This window comes from Centrocercus urophasianus, unplaced genomic scaffold (assembly GCF_019232065.1).
Source record: "Centrocercus urophasianus isolate 14NV4802_14NV808 unplaced genomic scaffold, USGS_Curo_1.0 seq_13, whole genome shotgun sequence".
NCBI lineage: Eukaryota > Metazoa > Chordata > Aves > Galliformes > Phasianidae > Centrocercus > Centrocercus urophasianus.
Window position 1 is genome coordinate 51,521,395 of NW_024884475.1, and position 26,119 is coordinate 51,547,513.

Here is a 26,119-nt window from a genome sequence, read left to right on the forward strand (position 1 = left end):
CTTACATTCATCAGCACAGAACACACTGAGAACACACCTTTCTCAACACTCTCAATTGTATATAGCAGATGTCCTTTCCAGATACATTCCTGCATAGTTGGTGTTGTGTAACTTTATTCAGTAAAATTATGTGATTACATGTTAATAAGAAAAACGACTAAGATGTCAAAAAAAAAAAAAATAAATAAATAAACAACCATTTTTCACATACGTGTAACTATTGGTCATACAGATGCTTTTAGAACACACAGAAGGCTTTATCTTTCCATAGGGAAATAATAATTGGAGTTTTGTTTGATTCCTTTCTATCTGATTTTAAATCATATAGTAAACAAAAAGATACTATAAAGAGAAATAGGAAGAGTAATACATTGATGGCTCTTCAGAGCTATAATGTAACATTTACATCAGCTTTCAAAACCAAATGCAGTATTGCTTTGAGTATGTTATGATTAAAATATTTCAGTATGACGTGCACATAAGGCCAAAATAGTAAAATATATTTAACACAACAGATGGGAAATAACTCCTCAAAGAGTTAAATCATGAACTCTTCAGGAAGGGTGTCTGTTTCAAAAGAATTTAAACAAGGCAATTCTCATGTGCTCCACACACAGCCAGAAAGGAACTTTTCTTGACTTCACACTGCATATTAAGGAGCTTTGATGATCCACCTGGGTCCACAGGGGAATGGATTTCCTAGGCACACAGTAGGGCAAAGTCCTCCCCTCTGCAGCACAGATTCTATATCCCAAATTCATTTCACATGTTCATATTTTTATCAGGTTTTCACACTAAGCACAGACTACTCAAGAGCTACATTGAACAGAAGAGCACCGTTGTTCCCATTCAAATGTTTTAATTATTTCTCAAAAAAGTTTTGTTCTCAAAATACACAAGTCACAGACACCAACTTTAACTAATTTGCATCTCCACAGACAGGACAATTTATCAGACTAGCTTTTCAACTTCACACGCATACCTTTATGTAAGGATGATCCTTGCATGTCGTTCCCCACTGCCTCGCACAGCGTTCCTCTTTCCTATGCTCATAGAATTCTGGATTACGGAGAATGGCCACGCGGCGACCCTCATACACTAATGCAATTGCTGTGCAGCCATCCAGTCTGTCTTTGTCTTCCTGCGTCGCTGTCAGCACTATAGGCACTGAGAGATTAATGACTCCCCCTACAGAGTGAGAAAAGCCATTACCCATATTATCAGCTATAGTCCAGACATCAAATTTCCTAATAAGTTACAGTCTAGCTGTTGTATGATAATACAACAGGTAGTTCTAGCTTTCACAATAAGGACGACTTTATAACACACTTTTGCATTGGTTTCATGTGCTGTAAGGATGTGCAAACACTGAGGTTTGGGAAAGAGCAAAGACACTACTGAAAATGGCAAGTACTTACAGCTGCACTAAAGTATTCATACTGTGAAGAAACTACGTTTGGGGGATCTCAAAACAATGAATACCTTGTTTAGGCAGCAATACAGTAAACTGAACCAGGTAACTTCAAACATTACTCAAGACTGCTACTACTATGACTACTACAAATACAAATATCACCCTCCGTAGCCCTAATTTCAGTCTGTAAGAAAAGCTCACTGTGATGGAAGCAGCAAAATACATCTTTGTAGTTAGCATATGTAAATCAAATATTTCAAAAGGTGACTTTTGCTGTTTACACCAAATTAAGTTCAGTCTCAAATGTATCTACCTCAAAAGAAACTGCAGAGTCAGATATTTTACATAGTTCGTTCAGCTGAAAGTTCACCAACTACTAACTTCCAAAAATTACCCAATATATCTGAACTCAAATGTTACGTGTCCTTCATTTTTAGACATTTACTTCACTGCTAAATCCCAGAAGCGTTGTTTTTCTTGACTACACGTGTAAGATCTGAGAAACCAGTAGAGTAAATACTCTAAATATCAAACAGTGGCAAAAATCTAATAAGTGCAGGCATTAAAAAAAAAAAAAAAAAAAAAAGAGTGCAAAACTCTTAGGAGTTCTCCAAGAGAAAAGTCATGGCCCCCTTGAAATTAATAGGAGTTTTGCTATTAGTTGTAATTGAGGTGAAATTAAATACAGCTGGTTTCCTTATTATTTGAGCAGTGCATTTTTTTTTAAGCCTTCTTTTAATCATATCTTAAGCAAGATAGGCAGTTACAAATGACAAGGCTGGGTGAAAAGGATAACAGAAAAAAAAAAAAAAAAAAAAAAAAAAGAGTCCAAGACAAATGGCAACCTTTTTCTGCCATTTGGTTTCCAGAAAGAAAATAGTGACACAGAAGGAAGCAGGACTCTTTGCTATCCCTTTCATCATATAAACTATGCAAAAACACAAAAAGTTGATGTAAAACAATCTTCAAAGAAGAACAAATGAAATAACAGAGAATCACTATTGAATTTTAAACTCGATGATGTTATCACTTAACTGCTTCAACTGATATTTGCTCTTAGCCTATTGGTAATGCAAAATAAAATGTTTTTGTTAAAACTGGGTAGTTATTAAGGCACAGTCATTCAGTGTCATGCAACAACCATCCAGTCAGGCCTTCTTCCCAATTCTGGTTTTATACCCAACAGAGCTACAGTACTCAAGTCACTTCATTGTCTCTTCCTTCATCACCGACAGGGAAGAAACCTTTTTGCACTCTTTGCACAAAGCTAAACAGCAACTAAATTTCAATTCTGAGTTCTAAAACAGATTTCTTCAACACAAATTAGAAATGTTGATTTCAGGTTTAAAATCTTCTCCAAAATGTAAGCATTTAAAAAATGTAAATTCTAATTTGTACAGGCAAAAAGATAAGGTGTTGATTTTTCAAACACAATGATACAAGCAAAAAGTTTTAAAAGTAATGATTTTACAATTCTATCCTCTTATCTCAGATTGCGCACAAACCTGAGAAATTTTCCCCACACCATTACTAAGAAGCAAAGCATCAATAATATTTTACAAGTAGCATTTGCTCAGATTTACTAGTGGAAGTACTTTACCATCAAGCAGACAGTCAAAGTGAAGGCACTGCAGGTATTCTCTCTCTCTCATAAAGCCACTCAGGGGTGTTGCCCAACCTTCTGCCAACACTTGCACCCACTGCATATCCACCTTGTAAAGAAACAGAGAAATTGAGCAAATAAAAGGCATTGCTCAATGACTGACGTTAGGTGTTAATCATAACAGAAGATGATTTACGCATAAAACGCAACGTGAACAGAAGATCTCTCAGTTGATGGTCTTAACCAAAGAATTTCAAATCTCTGTAAGTAAGAAAAATAACAACTTGCTCCTTAGTGTTTATAACTACTTTCCAATTCTTACACTAGATCAAACTTGATAGCGTTAAAAACAAATAAGCTTTACTCATAAACATTTGATAAAGTTTATCTTACCAGAACTAGTTTCATTTGTATTTATTTTTCAATAAAGCAAGATAAAGAAGAGCTTTAAAAAAAAAAAAAAAAAAGACAATAACACATACAATAACTACAAAACAGAATGAAGGAGAGAGAAGACTAGCGCTTCTGATCTTAGTACGGATTAGTAAGGAGATTTTTATTGCAGAAAGTAGTAAGAAAATCCAGAACTAAAATTCTTTCAGGAAAGTATTTATTTTAGAGTAAGATGCAACATTTTACAGGGAATTTCCTTCCTTAACATCAAAACTGTCACACTGCGACTTAGTGTGCAGCCTTTATTATTTTTGCATGCGCATTACTAAGACTTTGTAAGAGTTTTTGACAAAGGACAAAGTCCACTGACTCCACTTGTTTAAGTCTGTCTTGCAAAGAGCATGACTAGTTTTATTGCATCATTTAGTTTACGTTCAGACAAATAAAACACACATTTTCTTCCCTAGCTGATGTTATATACTTGCTGGTATCTGAAAAAAACACCAGTTAAGAATGGAGGGGAGAAGGCTGGTTTTGCTAGATGAGAAGCATTTCAGAATGGGACCCTACAGAAACTCAATAATGATGACCCTAAATACTTATTCCTCTGCAAAGCAATATACAGTTTTACTGATGCACGCGAAAGGAAATTTCGTAAGATGCAATGAGAGGAACCATTAAAATATATTAGAAATCTAAGAAGTTTTAATACTATTTAGTTTAGTGCTTGGTGTGATGTCTCAGAACTTCAAAGTCATTCACTGCACATGCTTTCTCAGGTCCCAGATACAATACTTAAAAGTTTTAATAGAACAGAGAAGTTTAGTTGGAAGGACCATATGAACATCATCGAGTGCAACTAACCGGCCAGATCAGAGACAAAAAAAAGTTAAAGCATGTCATCAAGGGCATTATCCAAATGCCTCCTGAACACTAACAGGCATAGGCTATCAACCACCTCTCTAGGAAGCCTGTTACAGTGCTTGATCACCCTCACGTTTAAGCAATCTGTCCTAACGTACAGTCTGAACCTTACCAGCACAGCTTTGTGTCGTTCCTACAGGTCCTGACCTCAGCTACCAGGCAGAGGAGCCCAGAGTCTCCCTTCCTCAAGAAGGTACAGAGAGAAATGAGGTCACACCTCAGCCTCCTCTTTTCTGGAGCATCCACGCGTCCTCAGCCTCTCCTCACAGGACATGCCTTCCAGCCTTCCAGCTCTGTTACTAGCTTTGCTGCCCTTCTCTGGATGCTTTCAAGAACCTCAACATTGTTTTGTATTGCGGAGACTAGAATTGCACATGAAATTCAAGTTGAGGCTGCACCAACACTAAATAGAGCAGAAGAATCATCTCTTTTGACCAGCTGACTATGCTGTGTTCAACTCAGCCCAAAGCGCAGCTTGCTTTTTTGGCTGCCAGGGTACGCTTTTAAAATAGAACCATTAAAAAGTCAGAAGTCAGTGAAAAAAAGCATCTGTATCTGTGTTTAGGCCTAGTTCTTCATAAAAAGATGACCAGGAAGAACAGAAACACAGTCAGAAGCAGCTTTGTCAAATTAAATACCACACTGGAAAATCACACATTTAACTGAAGTAAAAGTATTACACTGATCCACGCTTTTCCAAGTTATTTTTGTCCTGGAAGCCAGAAAACGTAGCATGAATTCATTCCAATTAGCAAAAAAATTGAAGCAAAAACTAATGAAGTAGGTCTGATCACCTACAGACGAAAGTTTGCAACTGTAGAAGCCTGATATACAAGGTTACTACTTAAACCTGAAGGTTACTAACAAGGATAATACTCCTTGGTCACTACAATTCAAAATAAAATTGCGTAAGCAATCTAGAAATGTATATATTAATAATTCATCTAGAAACAACTATGCACAGGATGCATGCAAAGAATGGTTTGGTCAATGCTCAAAGGGGAAAAAAATGACCAAATTTTAATCTCCAGACTTAGGACAAACTAAGTAGCATTATCTGAAATTCCAGCCAATACTTATGAAGTTATCAGTCAACTGCTACCTCTAAAAAACGACAAAAGAAAACACGCTATTATGCTCCTCAAGAAAAGAAGGACAATGTGTGTCAAGTTACAGTCTGTAACGAGTACAGGTGTTTTGACTGTACACTGTTCTGCCTAACCACAGACTGTTTTGTCAGCTTCAGTAAGGAGATAAATGAACACACGGTACCTTGTTTATTTCCAAGGTTAACAGAGACTCAGCATCAGTTTTAGCCAACTTCAGTTTGTTTTCTGGCACGTAAAGCTCTTTCACCTCATACGAGGCATCTACTGGTACGATGTCCTGTACAAAAGGAATAATCACAATTTTACGTTTGCAAAGAATGCCTCTTGGACACCAAATATACAGTCAAGAAGTAAAATTCTATGTTGAGCTGCTCGCTAGCAAGAATATGTGCAGTAAGGAATTTTTATTAACTTTTTAAGAGCACTGGTTCAAGATTTGTATATATTACCAGCAGAGCTGCTGGCTTGAGTAGCAACAGTGTCTGCCAAAAAGTATTACTAAAACCCATATCACTATAAAACATTTACCTATTAAGTATTTAAGTACTGAATTAAGTGCAGTTTTCATGACTTATTAATGTTTACATTAGCCATAGCAGAAAGAGCTTACACTTTTATACATGCTAAAGAAGTGAAACATACACATAAATGCTCAGTCTCTAAATCTTAAATAATCAAGTATATAACAGTGCTAATATGAAAATAAAACTGAAATTGATTAATACACAAGTATAAAGTGAATCTTCTGACAGCTAGGGAAATAAAAGCAGTGTTCTAATTATAACTCAAATACCACAAAATATCACTAATAAAAAAAAGCATTTTTCCTCTATGGTTTTTTTAAGACAAACATTCTCACTTCATATGATCTAAATTTTAAATCCCTCATAAGGATAAGGACACAATTCCAAGGGAAAAAGGGGAAGAGAAAGGAAGGTCATCATGACAAAATTTCCAAGAGCCTCCTGACACAGGGTGATGCCCACTGTCAAAACCCAGTCAAATTGCTCCAGTGGTGTTTAGTAGGAAAATATTCTTTTGAGAACAGTAAGAAAATGTTCTTTTCAAAGCAGATTTTTAAGATTTTTGAAATCTTCTGTGAAGTGACTCTTCCTGGGGTGGAGGGAGGGGCTCACCCATACAGCAAGGTATACACACACCTACAACAACAATACACCGGAAAACTAAAAACGACTCCTGTATTTGCAGCCCACAGTAAATAGGTGGGTCTGTAGAAACACAAAGTTTGCCCAAGAATGTTAAAGCAGTTAGTCAAGCATTTATCTGATGTCAGGCACCAACTCCATGGAAACTCAAAGGAAATGGCATGAAGAAAGAGAGATAAAATGACTGCAGTCATGAGCGAAAAGAGCCAAGCGTGACCAGCAAACTGTTACACTATTTGTGTCTCCAAAGACAAATAAAAGAAAAATAAACCAGCACTTAGACACTGTGTTATATTAGGAAAAGCTGAATCCATTACAATCAGATTTTGTTTGAGAAGTGATTTTGTTAGATGGTGAATGAGGTAAAACCTGTCTTGTCTTCTCTCTGTTTGAGCAGAAGATTTACAGCCCAAGACAGCCATAGCAGACTCTCCACAGCAGTAAGCCTGGAATCAAATGAAAGTGCTGCCTGCTGGTAAGAGCAGCAGATTTTATAAGCAAAGAGTAATGCCTGGGTACACATTAGATAGCTTCAGAGAATATTCTGCTCTGGATCCTAGTTTCTTACCACTGTATAATGTTCTTATTTTACAAACCACCAAAAGCTTTAAATAAATGTGTCTATTGAAGAGTTTTCTCCAGTATTATCCTACTTTTAGTGTCCTTCTAGTGGGCCAAACAGCAGAAGTAACAAACGTTACAGAATGTATTTTCTGTGAACAATCTCTGCCTCATACTGAGGGCGTAGGCAGCATGAAGGCAGCAATACACACAGTGAAAGGCAATAAATCCAGAGTAGGCAATTCAACCCTGCTTGTAAAACAGCTCAAGCCCCACCACCATTATCTAAAGCACTACATAGAAAACTACAACTACAGCCATGGCCACAGATGCATCTGTATTTCTACCCAAGTAGATAAAACAGTATTTTCATGGTATTTTTAATCTAGAGTTACTTATGTTTCAACTGAAACCAAGGAGGTTATATGGTTAGATGTGGGATTTTGATGGTTTGTTGGTGGTTGTGGTATTTGGTTGTTGTTGTTGTTGTTGTTTTAATTTAAGTGTTTTTTGTTGTTTTTTGTTGTTGTTGTTGTTTGTGAATGACACAAACATTATGGCGCGCTAAGACATTAAATAGAAGCTAAATATCTAGAGGATTTGCAGGATGAGTAAACCTAGACTCATCAGCAGACATAAAAATGGGATTTAAAGCAGTATTTTTGACTTAAAACATCAGCAAGAGAAGCTCATAGGTCGTTGAACCAAATGAATTTTAGATAAATATTAGGCTAGTAGGCCACCTAGTGACCACTTTAACGTGGTCACTGACATCTTAGACTGAGGTGACAGTTCCTTGCCAATAGCAATGCCCTTCTCAGTCTGTTAAAAAAAAAAAATAAACAGCCTTCAGGCAAATTTCCAGTAGACAAGCATTCACAAATGTCAGCTGATTTATAAGACCAGCCATTCAGTAATGTAAGTTTGTATTAACTGATGGGTGAGGCCACTAAACAGTTTACACAAAGAAAGAGACAGAACTATTTGCTTAAGTGTAATCACTGTTTCACACAATTACTGCTATCCAGAACTTGCAGGGAGGTTTATCAGAATATTAAATACGGGAAAGAATAAAAAGTGCAGTGACAGTTGCAAATCTTACTAAAGAGAACTAAGATTTTCTGTACTAACACCTGTTTTGTTCCCATCTCTGTTACATTTCCAGTTCACTCGAGCCACAAAAGCACCCCTCCTTGTGTCAAAAAGAGAAATTTCTGACCCCAGTCATTCACTGCTATTTCTGCCCTGACTATGCTTTTCACACATTTGTTTTGGTCAAAATAAGTCATGTTCAGCTTAAATAGAACACCTTAACTAAGACAAAACTTTTAGACCCCAACACATTGAGGAAATACTCATATAAGCCAATTAGTCAGGAAATCCAACTAGAAGATTACCTTCCAAATGGACTCTCTGAAGCCTACCAAGATTGTGAACTAAAAAATTGCCACTCCTTTTTCCCAGAATTCAGAAGTTAAAAAACAAAGAAAGCAAAAGTAATTTAGCAGCAACAAAAATGACACCAGCACTCTCTAATTACACAATTCACCATAACTGAAGTTTTGTTTTTTAATAATAACCACAAAATTATACGTGCTTTTTCAAAAGAAAAAAACACACTTGGAGCTGCTGAAATCCATTTCAGTAAAATCACTCTGCGCTATACTTCCAATGGAAAACAGTAATAACCAAAGTACACCTACCCCCATAGTAAGAAATCCATAACTTAAAATACAGAAGGCTGTGCTTACTTCCCTAAGCAAGAGAAGAAATCAATGTTTTATTGATGCAGGAATTACTGAAGTTGAATACTGAGGTGGGTGGGGTTTTTTTTAATTATACTTGAAAGCTTAAGTCATTTTCTGCTCACTGTGGATATAACAATAAATACGTATTTATTGTTGTGTGTAAATCTTCACTGCAGCAATACAAAACTACCAGTACAGCCTTGTATATTGTTTAGATTGGACGTGTTGGGTGTTTTTTTTTGGTTTTTTTCCATTGCTTCTCACACAAAATAACTACTGGCCTTAGCAGAGAATCACACAGGGACCTCTGCAGGTCTCCTAGTTCAGTTTCCTGCTCAAAACTAAAACAATCACAAGAGGCTGCTCAGAAACTTGCTCAACCACTTTTCAAATATCTGCAAGGATGAATTGTCCACAAACTCTCAGGGTCACTTGTTCTAATCACTTCCCTTAATCCGTTGTTGTATTAGCAAGAGTACAGCCAAATTTGCTATTGCCCTCTTTGTTGCAAAGGCAACTGGAAAAAAACTTACACAATTATAAATCATTTTAAATCCTCATGATTTATCTTACAAAACCCAGAAAGTCCCACCTACTGCTGTAGGTATTTGGTATTATCATCATGGTCAAAAAAGTAAGAAGTCGTATTCATACAAATTTTCCACTGAAGTAGTTTTGAAAGGAGATGGAAAACAAGGCTGCATGTAAAACAATTATTCCATACCCAGCCAGCAGGTGAGTACAATCAGCTGTGTCAAATACACTCTACTGACTGTATACTTTGTAGTCAATTGTGAATTGGGCTGAAGATGTGAAACGTCTGCCCTACATAAAGGTTAAGATACTAAAAATACTGATCTGCTATGTTTGTAGGTTTCTCAAAAAACACGGAAAGATGGTTTCTGGCCTGTTGCAACCCAATTTCATAACCAAGATGATCACACAGAGTATTCGTTGTTACATTTTTGACCAATGAATAAATGAGGAACTTAGATAAGACAGAGAACTTTGATCCAAAAAGAATAATTACATGACAGTGATAGCTGTAATATAAACAGAGGAAAATATATAGAAAGAGATTATACAGAACAGAATTGATTTCTGTGTATTTTCCTGGAATTGTTACTCTCCATTTCTACTTTGTTCTGAATACACTTGTAAAGAACTGTATGAATACAGTCAGGAAATCAACTCTTTAAAAGACCATATGGAGAGCCTCCCTCCAGCAAGTGCAGCGCCGAGTCTCAGAACAGAAAGTCCCTGAACTTAGATAAGAATTCAGTTCTTAGCTATAATTCAGGGGCTGGGTGGTAAAAGGAAGAGTGAAGGTTTATACTCACAGTCGATTGATCTAAATAGTAGAAGTATAAAATCAGATTCCCAAAATTTGTGGTTTGCTTTTGTGGTATTTGGAGAGCTGTGTTTTGTCCCCAGGAATGGGACTTTTGTACAAAAGCTGTTAAAAGACACTTTTTCTCAGCATGTTGAGAGTTACATACTAGAAACCCAATACTTTCTTTATACATTTCTGCATTCCTTAATAATAAAGGTGGCATTCCTGAGAGGTGACTTCTTGAGAAAATATCTCCCTGGTTAAATATTGAGCTGATATAATTACTGCAAAATCCCAGCTTTGTTTAACGAGGTAGATCAGCTACAACTGTTGACAGGAAAAAAACAAATGGAAACAATGAAATCTCTCCAGCCAAATATCTGCACTAGGCTTGTTTGACTCCGTTGGATGGTATCAGCACACTAAGAGCCAAATTTATCAAGCCCAAAGCCACTCATGCCTTTCTGACTGGGGAAAAAAAAATAAAAAAACATTGAGCAAGAACATCTTTGTATAGTATTGAAAGCAGTTAGGAATAAAAGGAAATTTTCATGACTCCGACTCAGTAGCTTTAAGAGATACTCATCAGTAGCTCGCATTCTAACTCCCTGAAAAGAACTTTCAAGTGTTTCACTCATTGCATTTACATGTAAAGAAACCTATCCAAATGCTCCTCAAAACTGATTTACACCACACAGTAACTTTCCAGATTCAACAGCTGCTTATTAGTCCTCTATGGGGTTACTTCCCTTTTCGTCCATAAAGGAAGAAACACATTTCTGGTGAATACTGGATACATTTGTTAGAGTTCTTCGCAAGTATTATGAGACAGTTTTAAGAACTAAGTCATTCCATTTCCTATGAAATAAAAATATTCCAAATTCTCAATATATATCTGTGTACATCCATCTGTTTAGCTCAACACACACATTACAGTTCAGCTGTGTTTCAGCTCTTGAAATTCCAGTATCACCAATACTGAGTGGAGTTCTGAACCATGTTTTAATCAGATTGTTTTTAATGCTGCTGGTTTACAACCCTTTTCCTAACTAACCATGGTGAATTGTTTAAAACCATGACCACTGGTCTGTCACTTCAAAAAATCCTAAAGAAATTATATCGTGAGGGTATCATTGGGTTATATATGGCCTGAGAACAAGATGTGCCTGTTCAGCCATGCCTTGGTTTCAATGTCTTATTGAAGTAAGCAACCACCAAGACACGTTTCTATTCATGGCACCATTCTCTTGAAAGAAAATAAAATACTAAAATGTGCTTTAAGCAAAGGATAGAGCCAAGCTGACTGGGCCAGAAGCCACCATTCAGTATTGTGTACCAAATGTACCAATGCAAGAGTCTGGGGATCACTATGTTAGCACACTGGTTTATAGAATTATGAAGTGTACTGAATTGGTCTTCTGAAGAGGAGGCTCAGGGTCTCTCACAGTCAGGAAGTGCCCCCTCCTACAGTAGGACTCAGGCAGCTCTTTCCTTATTCCCTCCAGAAAGTATTCAGATGAGCACTAGGATACACGTCCAGCACCCTGTTGTGGCTTGTGCTGCCAGAGCTCCCGAGCAATACTGATCAAACAGTGAACTGTTAAAAGCATTTTCTTGAAAATTTGGAAACAGGAACTAAATGTCTCCAAAGCTGTACTGGCAACAGTAGAATAAAATGAACTCAATGCTGTTTATATAATGAGGTCTTTTTTTCTTGGTGGAGCATTACTCAAGCTATTGCCTACACCTTAAATGTCCCGGACATCCACCTCACAAAAAACATGAGGAACAGTCTGTTGGAGAATCTAATAATAATCTTCTGTAATTCTCCTTTGCTAGCAAACAATTTAAAAGTTAGCATTCACCATTTCCATATTCTCCCTTACATTTGTTATTTATTATTCATCCCTTACATTGCATTTATGGCAATGACTATAACTCTCTACTTCTACAGAGCTTATTTCACTTGGTGATCACTGTTGTTGCAAGGCTTAGGTCAGAAGAAGACAATTTTAAAAGTTGAAACTTAAAAATGTGGAAGTCTAACTCAAAAATTCCATCTGCATTTTTCAGTGTGCACATTCAGACCTCATGCTTTGAAAAAGTCACTAAGATACACCTGCATTGCTGCTCACCCTCTCTTGAAGAAGTTCCACAACTTGTTGTACACAATCATTCACATCACAGGAATCAGTTTTAAGCACAAGCTCTGGGGCTTCTGGTTTTTCATACTCAGAGTCAATCCCAGTAAAGCCTACAAAACAGAAAACAAAGATCTGAAATGATTTCTTCAGAAAGATGACTGTACTTTAACAGTGTTCACATAGCAGTTTCCTTGATATAAGCCAGGCAGGAGCACAAAGTTTTAACTTCATTAAGAAATGATTTCATAGGGAAAACAACTGCTTTTTTCTTTATTGAGCCATTTGCCAATCCCTACCACATGACTGCATCTAAATTCAGCATTCTGCAGCAGGCAAATTGTATGTTTGCTGATATTCAAGGAATCAAGAAAAGTGCAAGAAAGCCAGAGAGCTGTTGGAGAGGGTCCAGAGAAGAGCCACGGAGATGATCAAGGGACTGGAGCACCTCCCCTACGAAGACAGGCTGAGGAAACTGGTCTTGTTCAGCCTGAAGAAAAGAAGGCTGCAGGGTAACCTCATTGCAGCTTTTCAGTACCTAAAGGGAGCCCACAAACAGGAGAGGAATCAACTCTTTGAAAGGGTTGATAACTGCAGGGCAAGGGGAAATGGTTTTAAGTTGAGAGAGGGAAGATTTAAGTTGGATGTCAGGGGGAAGTTCTTGGTGAGATGCTGGAACAGGCTGCCCAGAGAGGTTGTGGATGCCCCGTCCCTGGAGGTGTTCAAGGCCAGATTGGACGGGGCCCAGGGCAGCCTGGTCTAGTATTAAATGGGGAGGTTGGTGCATGTGGCAGAGGGTTGGAAATTCATGATCCTTGGTCCCTTCCAACCCTGGCTATTCTGCGATTCTGTGATATTCGATTTACATTGTGAATAAAATAGTAGCACTTATGAAAGAACTGTGCACTTCAACACATTCATCAACTGTCTGTCACTACTAGTGATTTCTTTTTACTTTTTTTAAGTAGGTTTTAGATTTTTATTTAAAAAAAAAAAAAAAGGTCTGATTTTCAACAAGTATATATTTAAATTCACACAAGCAATACCTTGCAGAGTATGGAATTCAATCCTCTATTGAATTAGTTTGCAGTTAACATACCAATTCTAAGATAGCTAGATAGAATAAGGTAGACATCTGACTCCTGTGTTTGTAAGGACTGTTTTCACAGACCACGTAAGCAATTCACAACACCTCTTAGAAGCCTGCTTTGAAACAGGAGATTCTAACAAACCTGCTGCATGTATACACAAGCAGCACCAAAAAAAAAAAAAAAAAAAAAATTAAGCCCAGTGGCTAAGCAATCTTCACTCAAGTGTGAGGGACTTAAATCACATTCATGGGCACTAGTACAATATCCTAACTTCAGAATAGAAGTTATTCTCTTCAGATGCATTTTCAGTGAAGAGTCTTTACAGAGTGATGGTGACTACACTCTACTTTTTGGGAGGAAAAGACAGTAATTCTTACTAATATCATTTTTTATGGACACAAAGAGAGAATCAGGCTCTTTTTTAACTAGTCAATGGACACAGAAAGATAGACTAATCTTTAATTCTGAGAGTCTGCAAATAAAAACCAGGAGCAAATTATATTTTCTATGTGAGGACAGACGTTTTTGCTCTGTTACTGTATTTTGCTTTTAAAGCAGTCAGCTCTCCCAGCTGGAAGTTAATCCCAATATCTTGCTCAATCCTATCCCCAGTTCACCTGTTTCTGCTTCACGTTCACACACTTCAGCACAGTCACTTATGTGTAGTCCAATCACAACATGTCACTTATATAGGAAGGATGAAACTATATCCAGGTTTACCTTTAATTTCTCCAGCTCTGGCTTTCTTATACAGTCCCTTAACATCTCTTTGTTCACAGACATGCAAGGGAGCATCCACAAATACTTCAAAAAAAGGCAGGCTGGCCCCTTCATGAATTCGTCTAGCATTATTACGATCCTGAAAGAAAATGGGAAAAGAAATATGAAAGACTGCACCCATATAATACCTGTATTGCTTTTCTGCTTTTGAGCTTCATTTTAAAGACACTGATAGTAAAATGTAAGCAAGTTTGAAGAAAAAGAACAAAAATGTACTCTGCCAGCTAGACTAACTTTTCTAAAGTTCTTCACACGTTAACAGTTGACGTGAAGATAAAAGAGGTTTTACATTAACCAGTTTTGGTTTTTATTGACAGCCACAGAGTACATAATTATCTATACCTGCTCCAGTACTAAGAGTGCCAATCCTCAGAGTTCATCTACTTCATGTAGTAAAGCCAGAGCAAATACTACCTGCAGCTCCTGTTATGATCAACTTTCTCTCCAGATCACCAGATTTCTGCACATTCACTTATCGGACAGACTTGTACACTCCAAATACTTTATTTGCATGGCTTACTGATCGTTGAAACAATTTGTGAATGCCATACGTGAATTCAATAAAATAACAAAAAAAAACTTTCCAAAAATCTAGTAAAACCATCTTTCACAAAAGAGAAATGAGAAAAAAAAAATAGCCATGTTAAGTCTTACTGCAGGATCTCAAGTTCCACAAGTCATTATCAAAAGAATTGTTTGTTCTTCACTATGACCAAAGAAATAACATCTTCTCATGCTATGTAGCTGAGCTACAGCCATTGGGCTGCTCTTCAAGATAGTTTGCATTCATGCATTCTACTTGTCTCAGCCATCCTGTTCTCATATATAAAAAAAGTCTTCAAAAACAAAATGAACAAGGACTTCAGCTAATCTGCAGATTAGCTAATGTCTTGTTGAACTAAAGAACTAAGAGCAACCACATGCTTGTTACTTGACTTGGTAAAATAGAGTTCCCACCATCAATTCACTGAAGGAAGAGCTGCTTTTAAAAAACAGTTAAACTGAGGATTTAGGTGAAATGTATACCAAGTTTTCGCATTTATAAAGTACTAGCATTTAAGTGGAGCAAACAAGATATTGTCACTTTGGACAATTTTTTATAGTATCTTTTGCTTTTATTCCTAATGCTAAATTAATAATTCTACTTAGTAAACTGAAGAACTGTTCCAGTTTTAAGAGTATTCTAAATTTTTTTGATGTTTTAGTTTATTGCTTATGACTTTTGAGTCATTTTAGAAGAAAAAAAGGAAGCATTTCATCCTGGCTAAGTTCAGTGAGAAACTCCTAAAAACTCAAATTCAGAATGATGCTTTGCATTTTGCTTTCTTCACAATATCTGGAAGGTTTTTGCATTTACCTGAGCATAAGGAGAGATGAAACTAGTGATGCACACCAAACCAGCATCTGCAAACAGTTTAGCAACCTCAGCAATCCGACGGACATTTTCTTCTCTATCTTCTGGTGTGAAACCCAGATTCTTATTAAGGCCTTGACGAATATTGTCACCATCCAATGTGTAGCACGGAATGCCATGGCATACTAAATATTCTTCCAGGGCCATGCTAACTGTGGTCTTCCCAGCACCAGAGAGACCTAAAATATTAAATATCATTATGTATCATAAGCACAGAAACAAATTAGGGAAAATTGCAGTGCATGTACACTGCTGGTTTGAAAAGCCCAATAAAGTGACAGCAACAATGCACGCTTCTGGCCTTCGAAGGCATTTATGTGCAATAAAAGTTAAATGCCTAATACAGACAAGAAATATAGGGAGAATAAACACAAAGCTAAGTTTGCCACTTGAGAAGAGTTTGGCCTCGACAGCTAGAGGTAGTACCTAACTCCCAGCTGCTGGCGGTTGTTTTTACTTGAGCAAACTAAATTCAGAAATCCAAAATGAAGTTGAGGATATGTCACATTTACATCAGAAAAGAAAGATCTCACACTGAAGTGAATTTCAGTCAACAGAAAGGGACCATACCACATTCCTTGCAGAGTAACAGCACTGAGTTAGATACCACACACACACACAAAAACAAAACACGTTAGTCTGTTAGTCAGAGAAATCTAAATACATGATGCTCACAAAACAAAGCCATCTTCCAGAATTCATTTCTCCTTCTTTTTACAGACAAAACCATTCAGTGGAAAAAGACTATGCTAAAATACCTCATCATATGCATTGCATCAACATGCAATTGCCATTAATAGGTAAAGGCTCATGTTAAAGTGCTATTTCGACCCAAAGAGACAAGAAGAATATAAAGAGAGGAAATCTTTGCAGAAGAGACTGAGCAACATAAACTCTTAAAAGAAAAAAAAAAAAAAAAAGTCATATATTAATAGGTGAAATGGGAAGTAGGACGAGGCAGAATGGATTTTAAAAAAATAAATAAATCACAAGAGCTACCAACATGGTCCAAGAACTAGAAGTAAGCAAAGGACAAGGCTAAGTAAACTTAAAGTTCCTAGAGCACCAAACAAGGCGGATTCTCAGGTTACTGTCCCAAAGCAATTTCTTGGCCTAAAAATAATAATAAAATAGCATCAAAGGCTCAGGTGCCACATTCCACTTCGGATGAAAAGAGGAACTACAGTTAAACAGCTTTCCAGAAGAAAAACTAAAACAAAACACAAGGAGCCTCAGAATTCCATAAATGTACCTGTTAACCAGACTGTGCACCCACGGAAACCACTTCTTGTTCCTACCACTTGGCCTCTCTTATTTCGGCTGACATGATGAGCTTGGTAGGTAACATTGGTTGCCCTCTGCATTCCCTGTAGAAATAGTAGTTGATTAGATCTTCAACTTCTAAAAAGGTAAGCTGGCACATATAAACTCTTATTCACAGGCACAAAGACTGAGAGACCTGCCAGTGGAAGCAAAAACAATACCTAATCCATCTGCTGCAGCAATTCAAAGGATGAAAGGAAGTTACAAAAGTCACCCACAGAGAACCACTTTGCGCTCCTTCTCTGGCACCTGGGTTTACAGGCTAGTCAATTACTGTTTTCAAATGCAGCTGGCTTAAAAAAATTAACCAAAGAGAGATGAACTGCTATATTTGAATCCTACTCGAGTCACTTAAATCTAAGAAGGTCAAGCAGATTCCTCTTACCTCACAGAAATTAAGGTTCCTGTCATAAACAGACTAACATTAGCCCACTTTCAACTCAAAAAAAGACACATTTTCACTGCAAACTATGCATGCGATTCACCTTTCAGTTCAGCAGTCACATCTCTGAACCACATTGCCTTTACCCAGATCTTAAGTCTCCAAAATTACAAGGGCTGCTCTGAAGGTAATGCCTCCTATTTTACTATATTGCCCCAGGATATCAGAGATGGATGTCGGTGGTATGGCAGCAAAGGTTGAACCTTGCCACCAATATTCCCTTGCACGCTGTTGCTGTGTGACAGATGGCAGCAGCGGTCTGACAAAATGGCGTCTGACACGGAAGTGTGTGTGAAGCAAAGGTGTGGAGCTGAATCCTTCCATGGGGAAAAAATGGCATCCATTGACATCCATGTACACTTGTTGAATGTTTATGGAGACCAAACACTGGATGTGAGCACAGAGAGGCATTTCAGCAGTGGCAACAGTGATGTGACAGACAAGCCATGCTCCAGTTAGACATGCAAATTTTTACAAGCACGGCATGCACACTCTTGTTCATTGCTAGTGAAAATGCATAGCTAATGGTGGTGACCATGTTGAAAATAGTGCTTTTGTAGCCGAGCATACATGCTTTAAGTGGTGCTACTGAGTTCTGTCTGTTGTAGTTTCCATGGAAACAAACGCAGGACCTTACTTCCAGAGTGACCTATCTGAGACAGTTACTGTATATTCTGAGCCTATATCAAATAATGTTTCTAAATGATTTTTTAAAGAACTTACTTACAAAGTAGATTTTCTGACAAAATTCTCTCATAACAAATCTGGTTAAAGACTTTCTTAAAACTATCGAGTCATCACAATAAGCTGCTGCATCATCTTCCACAAGATGACAATGTTGTCAAGCACCTTTCTTAGTGTAAGCCAAAGGAACAGGAAAATCAGCCTCAGCATCCCCTTGAGCTTTGCTGGTACCCGGTTACAAGAACTTTGTTGGTTCAAGATCAAGATCTTAGATAACCAGACCCAGTACAAACAACCTAATAAACAGAAATGAAAGCTTCAAGAACATGCTGAGGGTGGGACTGTTTGCTTATGTAAGGTTGCTTTGACTTCTCTTGCTTACAGATTGCAAAATATTTGTACTATCTTCTCTTCCATCATTATATCAATGCTAGCTGGAAAAGGTGACAATGAAAAAAAAAAACAAGGTTGGATATCAATCAATGGAGTACAAGCAGAGAGCTGCTCAGAGTTTTAGCGCCATCACAAAACAGGGTTAACAGAAATACATTATCTACTTATGACTTCAAGAAATACTGTTGCATCATTCTTTAGAAGAGTTTTTCAAAGTTCAGCTTATTATTAGAACGTAACAGGATTGTATTTGAGTGGTTGTGTCTGTCCCTGCACAGCTGGGCTCATAGCTATTAAAGAAACTCAAGGTAGGAACAGATGTTCAGATTTTTAAATAAATCAATTCTGTAACTCAGCAGTGACAGTCAGCATCTAAAACTAGAGGAAGACTGAGTAGCAATCCATACGAAACCACCACCTGCACAGGGTATAGCCACGTAGAACAACATTCCATTCGCCAATTGCATTATCCTCAAACAAATTATCTTCTACTTGCAAAGCTGTTTTGCAGATAAAGTGAGTGCAATAAAGCTAACTAAAACTAAGTCAAAGAAAAGTCCAAAAAAGCAAAAGTCAACAAGTCTTTCTTCTTGTAATAGAAACAACAATGCACTACCTAAAATCAGAAAGCTCTGAGTAGACACAAACTGTGTCACAAAAAACAATGAAAACTGTTTAAGAACGCTGTCTTTAGTTAAAAGGAAAGATACACTGTGGGCAATGAATGCACACATCAGTCCAAACTAATAGGTTACTAGGAACATTCTCTCTCCTTTAGTCAAGCTTTACCATATTGTATAGTCCCACAACACAGCTCCCCTGCCACTGTCTCAGTAGAGCTGCAGTAGATATTCATAACAAGTAACATTTCCTCCAGTTTCAAACATGAGGTATCTTGGTTTGCCTAACACAACTGCTTTGTTACATGTACTTAAATAATTTCCAAAAATAAAGAATTTCCATAAAAATCTCCCACCCTTCAAAACAAAATTATATTTAAAAAAAAAAAACACACCCATGCTTTGCATTCAACTCATAGCATGGGCTCAGTTATCAGCATAAATACTTTGGAGGTTAAGTGTGCCACACAACAGGACTTCTTCCAGCCTGTATTCAGTGAATTACATGAGGGTTTTGATTCGTTTTGTTTTCCAGAACTAGTAAAGCAGCAGCACAACTGATCCAGATATCTTACTAGCCCTACACCTAGAAAACACATAAAACCCTGAAGAAGCAGGCAGAGGTAATTTTTAAAATGATAAGAAGGACATAAATTTAAAAAGAAAATACAAAATAAAAGGCATCAAGTAAGGAATTAGCAAACAAGACAAATCACAGCAATGAAAAGGCCAAAAGATTGCTAAAACAAAAAGGCACACAAGTGCAGTAGAACAGTCAGCAAGCTCAGTGGTGGGACAAAAATACACCTGCATTAATACCTCCGAAGCAGGCATCTGAAAACTAAAATGCCCAAATAGTTTGCACACATTCAGAGACTCACCCACGCGCAGCAGGATGGGTGCACACACATGTACACCAACTATGCAGCTCAGTGGCAAAATCCTTCTTAACTTCCAACAGAAAAGAGCTTCTTATGGAAGCACATTGGAGTGTTAAAATCTAGCAAGTTATTCTCGTTGCTGACAAAAATAGCAATGTTTTCTAATCTCGTCTACCTTCCTACTAAGTCGTCCACTACCAACACTGAACAGCAAAAGCTGAGCAATCAATCACTGACAATTAATTACTGGCACACACACTTACTACAAACACTGCTGTGGCACAGAAGAGTACTTAGGAGCAGAGAGTGGTTGTGCTTGTAAGTTACTTTGCCAGTCTTCAAACTCCTGTACTTAAAATTTGATGAGTATCGATTAGTGAAATTTAATGGTCATCCAAAACAACAGCAGAAAAAAAAAGAACAATCATTTCATTTTATTCTCTAGCAAAGCACTGCTTACCTAGGAGAACACTATAATGGATGTTAAAGGAAGTGAGGCATATTAAAATGAGTAACAGAAAAAATATTAATGTAATATCAACGTTATGAGAAAGAACTTTTTTCTTTTTCTTTTTTTTTTTTTTTTTTTTTAAAAAAAAAAGCTAATTTAAATTTTCTAGCCTAATTACAGTCCTTATAATAATCTCTACTGAAAAGATACACTAGACAGTTTGGGTTTTACTTTGGTTGTTTGGTTTTTTTTGTTTGTTTTTTTGTTTTTTTTTGTAAGGAAAAATGGCATCAATCTCAAAGGCCTGCTTATCTCTTTTTTTCCCCACAACCATTGGTAATTTCATCACTTGATTTGCCCACAGAATTCTTTCTCCCCATGTTACAGTTCAAGTGCTTCCACACTGCTTTTAAAAACACTCCCTGTTCCCCATGTTAAATAATAATAATGCTTCAGTCCCCTGTTACACTGGAACTGTAATGTCAGACAAGAAGCGTGACATCTTTTCCCTTTCTTCCCTCCCCTCACTACGCCGGTTTGTTTCTCATATGAAATCTGAAGTGCCATCATAAGCTCATATTTTTGCATAAAAGATGGGGGGAAAAAAAAAAAAAAAGAAGAATTAAAATAAAAAGTTCCATCGTGCTTCAACAGCCACCTGTCAGCAAATCTTAACTTCTCACAAAAGCAAGACCTCTGGGTTAAGAAGCAAAGCTTCCAATGTCAAGTAGAGATTTCCCAAGCTACAGCACTAACTCCAGACAGTCAGCTTTGAGGCTGGAAGCATCAGGAAAGCACTGTGTACACAACAGGTGAAGTTTCTAAACAAATCATTTATATTCAAGAAGCTTGGACTAATTCCATTAAGAACACAGTGTGAATACTCCTAATACTGCTAAAAATTTCCACAAGCTAACAGAAAACACATCCACCACCTTCTCCCTAGAGTAGTCTTATCTTCAATGCCTTCCCCACTTCCCAACCACTCCAGACATTTTCTAGGCCATTTGCTTACTTGTTCACCACCCATCCCTTGTAAGACAGGGATATCCTGATAACAATATATTTGTATGACATTTATACTCAAACCGTATGTTTCTTTTTCCTTCCAACCTGTTCTCTTCAATAGCCAAACAGCAACTTAAACACACAGAACATTTCCCATCTTCTCTGTCTGCACACAAACAACTTAGCAAAATTGTAATGCCACATGTGCTACAACAAATGCACTACAGCCCACAGTCTGTCCGCTCAACTCTTCAGACGAGGTATGAAGAGCTGTTGGCTAAAAAGATCTGCCAAGAACGCCTTCCGAAACTACCTTTTCAAATTCAGGTTTGAAAATTTGTGCTTTGGAATGAAGGGCGAGTCTAGAATTGACAGCCAAACGCTAAGATTTTTACTATTGTTAAGAAACTTACAAAGCACCAATCCACATTCTGCCATAGCCTACAGCATTACATTTTCTCCCACCAAGATTTACAGCAAAAAAATCTTACTTTCATCCTGATATCTGCTCGCTGGAACATGTTTCACTACAGTGATGCTCACACACTATGTACCTACGTATGTACCTTCGTACATCGCCACCCAATTAGCTAAACACACGCACCCCTGCCACCTACACAGACTAGACTCACACAAGGCTGCCTTTGTCAGGAGTCTGAATGCTGCGGTGGTTTCAAAAATCACGTTGACAGAAAGCAAGCAGAACATTTTGAAGCACTGTGGATATAAGTGACTCTGCAACAACCAGATAACAAATGAGTTTATCTTTACCCGTCAGCTGCTGTGACCACCATCAGCAGCTCATTCACCAGTGTTGAATCCAGTCATTAGCTGGCAGAAGGAACTAATCAAAATGAAGTACTAACTGCAGAAATGCCTCAGCCAAAAATAAATACTGGAGAAAACTATCATTGCCTCATTTTGCAGGTAATTCCTAACACTGCAGGACTCGAATCTGTACTAAGGAAAGCGTTACACAAGTTTTCCAGCCGAGCGAGCCACAAATACTGGCATTGTACTGTGTTGTGTGCTGCTCTGTAACTCTGAGCACACTGTGCTCAGAGGTAGGTCTGGCAAGTCCACGAATACACACAGGGGTTTACCCAGATGGAGGGGCATTCTGAAAAGCACCAGATGCCCAGACAAAGTCAGGACAACACAGCTCTGCCTGCTCTCCTAAGGGCTGCCGGTCCCAATGGGACATCAGAAGCTGCTATGACCTCATTCTCCAAGGAACAGACACAGCCAGAAATGCCAGGACATTTGAATATTTGCAGTGTGCATGAATCAGGATATTTTTTTTCCAGCAAATCATATTGGATTTAAGAGAGCACTTCAGCTGAGGCCTTCTGAAGAAAAAGGAAGAGACGGAAGACTTCCTCTGCTTGCCACGTATCTTTTGGCCCTCACTGACATTCAATGAACTCAGCTAATGTTAATTAAGTTTTTTTAGCACAATCTCCCTGCTTTGAGCAAATCCATCACAATTCTGCTTCAGACAAACTAAATTATGTCATGTAACTTTAGAATAAACTTCGTTGCCTCCATCTAGAAAGGATTCATTTCACTTTCTTCTTGATAATATTTGATTTCAACTTTTCCTCACAGGAGCTGGAAGAATGTGATTTACCCATTACTCTGCTACATAAACAAGTTGGAACTCGCACACAGCAGAGGAGGACCGGAATGGCACAGCACCTACTTAACCTCTTATAGTACAGAAGCAGCTTCCTCATTTTTCCAGGACAGTGATGACGATTTCTTACTCTTTTAGTAGAAAGCTGGGGCCTGTTCTGCTCACAGCAAGCATCAGCGACAGCTCTGCAATGCTGCTACCATACCAAATAACTTCCAGACCTTATCTCTCATCCGCTTCAGCTCAGAGCTCTTTGACAATAATCACGCATCTATTTCTCTATTTTTTTTTGCCTCTTACTTGCTTTGCATCATCAGAAGTATCAAATGTGCCCAGTGAAGGCCTGCAATGTGTCTGCTAAATAGCTGCATTCTGATCTGTGCTGTAAGCCAATCTCTCTCCTCCTTTGAATGAAGGCTTTAGTTAATTTTTTCTAACCCCTGTCTCGACAGTTTTCCACAGAACACCCAGCATACAAAGAACCTCAGTCCTGGCCACCCTAGCTGTGTGAATGCCCGCATTGTGCATCACCTTCTTGACTCTGCCTTCTGCCACATCGCTGGAAGAAGGAGTGCTGGCGGCGAAAGCGGCGGGGACGAAGCCCCCAGACCTTCCTCACAGGCTGCCCGGGCTCCCCGGGGCAGGACGGTGCCTTCCAGGAGGGGACCGCGGCGACTCCGCCTGAGGGAGCGCGCGGCCGCTCTGGTAACGGTCCCGGCTCGCGCGCGTCTCTCCTCATCCCTCCCGCTGCGGGGCAGGGCAGCACCCAGGCCGGCCGCCACATCACCTCAGAGCCTTGGCCGTGTCTCCCTCCTCCCCACGCTCCTCCGCCCGCCCGCCCGCTCGCTCGCTCACCCAGCTCGGCACCCTGTTGCTCAGCTTCGCTTTCTTGCACTGGCTCTCGGGCAGCTCCATGGCCGCGGGAGGACGGATGAAGGGAAATAAGGAGGGCGAAGACGCGCGGTGCCCGCTGATGCTCGATACGGACGAAGCTGCTGCTGCCGCCGCCGGCTGCTGTGCCGCGGGTAGGACAGGGAGGAGCCGCGGCCCGGCGGGAGGGAGGAGGAAAAGAGAGAGGGAGGGAAGGAGGCGCGGTGGGAGACGGCAGCCCGGCGTGCGCAGCGCCGTGACGCGCCCGAGGGGTGGAGGCGGCCGCGGGGCGCCGCCATTTCCGCTGCCGCCGCGCTGGGCGGAGCGCTCTCGGCTGCCCCCGGCGGTCGGCGGGGCTCTGCCGGCACGGGGCTGCGTCCCCGCGGACCGGCGCGTCGTCGCAGGGGAAGAGGGGTCCGTGCCGCAGAGCTAGGCTTGGAGCGTCGCAGTAGTGGGCGCTGGTGGCGATGTGGCCCCGGCGAGTATGGTTTCCATTCACCCCCTACTTCAGCCGGACTTCTCCATCGAGTAAAGCTAGGAAACGGCTCTTGGCCTGAATTTACAACTGTGTGTCTCTGGATTCTTAGTTCAGAAGGGAATTGCTCTCACACACCCAGGTGCTAAGCTTATGGTGGAGGTGATGCTGTACTGGCATGAGTGGCATTTACTGTGTAAATATTGACCTAGTTATACTAGTTCAAGAAAGGCACTGCTTTAGCACTTAAGTGCTAAAGGTGAAAACGGTATCATGCTTACCCAAACTGCATTTTGTGTATACGTTAGACCATTTACATCTGTAAATTTTTTGTCCTCTGACGTTTTCAACAGGAAATTGAAAGGCCCTACTTGCATTTACTGTATTTTGTCAAAAAGACATCCTTGCAAAGGTCCTAATGCAAGGTAAATGACCTTTCTGAAATCAGGAAGGGAAAAAAAAAAAAGCTGTCAGGTAATTTGAAGGACAGAATTATCATTGTGTAACTAAGATGTACGGTGACTGAAGTTGATTGTTTGGTCTTGACTTAAACAGTAACGTTGTACTGCTCGGTGCTCTGAAAAAATTGTCCAGCAGACAATCCCTTGTTGTATAGGGACATTCTGACAAACAGTGACAGGGAGAGGGCCTGGATTTTATGTAGCCGAATTTCTCACATGATGTTCACCCAGGCGTGGGATGAAAACTATCATGCTTCTGCGGAATAGCAAGTTGGGAGCTTCTCTGTTGAATCACACTGAAGGCAGGCTTGGTTAACTGCACACTGCACAGTGTTGTATTATGTGGCTTAAGAATAATCCTATATCTTATTTCCAATCATAAAGACTGGAAAAAGACCTCTAAGGTCATCTGATCCAACTGTCCACCTATAACCAACTTTACCCATTAAACCACGTCCCTAAGTACCACATGTACACGTTTCTTAAACACCTCCAGGGACAATGACTTCAGGGAGCTGCATGATTCCTTCAACGAAACATTGTGAGAAAGCTGATGAATGGACCTTATGTTAGCAAAATATATAAATACACGATCAGAGAAGGTACTTAATCTTGAAGGTAATAAGCAAACATTTATGAACAACTTTTAAAAAGACCACCTTTTTATCGCACTAATTTTATAAAATTGTGTATACTTGTGTATGCAGTATAGTAAAATATTAGCTATATAGTAAAGCTGCACACCTGGATTAGATAGATCAGGCAATCTATGTTTACCTGCTTTACTGAGGCTCATGTGACAAGCATAGGCCATATTTCATCAGTTCTTGTTAACCATTTCAGTGAAAATGTGATGATGGTTTTGATATAAAGAAGGTAGATGTGTAAGTCCATCCAGAACTGCCCATGCATTTTGCTTCTCTAAGATCTTAACCTCCTCAAGCTGTTGAAGAGGGAGATAAGAACAACATTCTATAAATGTAGGAAATAAAGATGTGTTTGTTTATACAGAGATTTGGAGAAAAGGCACAGCCTGTGAATTCTTTGTGAGGTTACATGTATGGCTGCATGGCTATTAAGGTGTCAGTTCCAATACCACTTTCCTGAAATCTTTCTCAATGGGATGGTTTAGATATACAAGCCAGGTGTTTTCTGGACTCCAAAAACAAATTTCTATGGGAGCATAGTGAAATTCATA

The 26,119-nt window shown here is 38.9% G+C and overlaps 1 protein-coding gene across 1 annotated transcript in view; it reads right to left on the minus strand.

Annotated features, from left to right (window-relative positions):
* Positions 1-24,160, minus strand: part of PAPSS1 (3'-phosphoadenosine 5'-phosphosulfate synthase 1) — a 37,698-nt gene extending 13,538 nt beyond the window's left edge. Inside the window, exons 1-8 of the mRNA XM_042812521.1 lie at positions 23,971-24,160; positions 16,930-17,044; positions 15,621-15,856; positions 14,204-14,342; positions 12,387-12,505; positions 5,607-5,720; positions 3,015-3,126; positions 983-1,188 (exon numbers count right to left, since the gene is read on the minus strand). Coding sequence (XP_042668455.1) covers positions 983-1,188; positions 3,015-3,126; positions 5,607-5,720; positions 12,387-12,505; positions 14,204-14,342; positions 15,621-15,856; positions 16,930-17,044; positions 23,971-24,030 — 1,101 coding nt within the window. The 5' untranslated portion in view covers positions 24,031-24,160. The remainder of the gene's footprint in view (positions 1-982; positions 1,189-3,014; positions 3,127-5,606; positions 5,721-12,386; positions 12,506-14,203; positions 14,343-15,620; positions 15,857-16,929; positions 17,045-23,970) is intronic.
* Between the last annotated feature and the right edge of the window lie 1,959 nt (positions 24,161-26,119).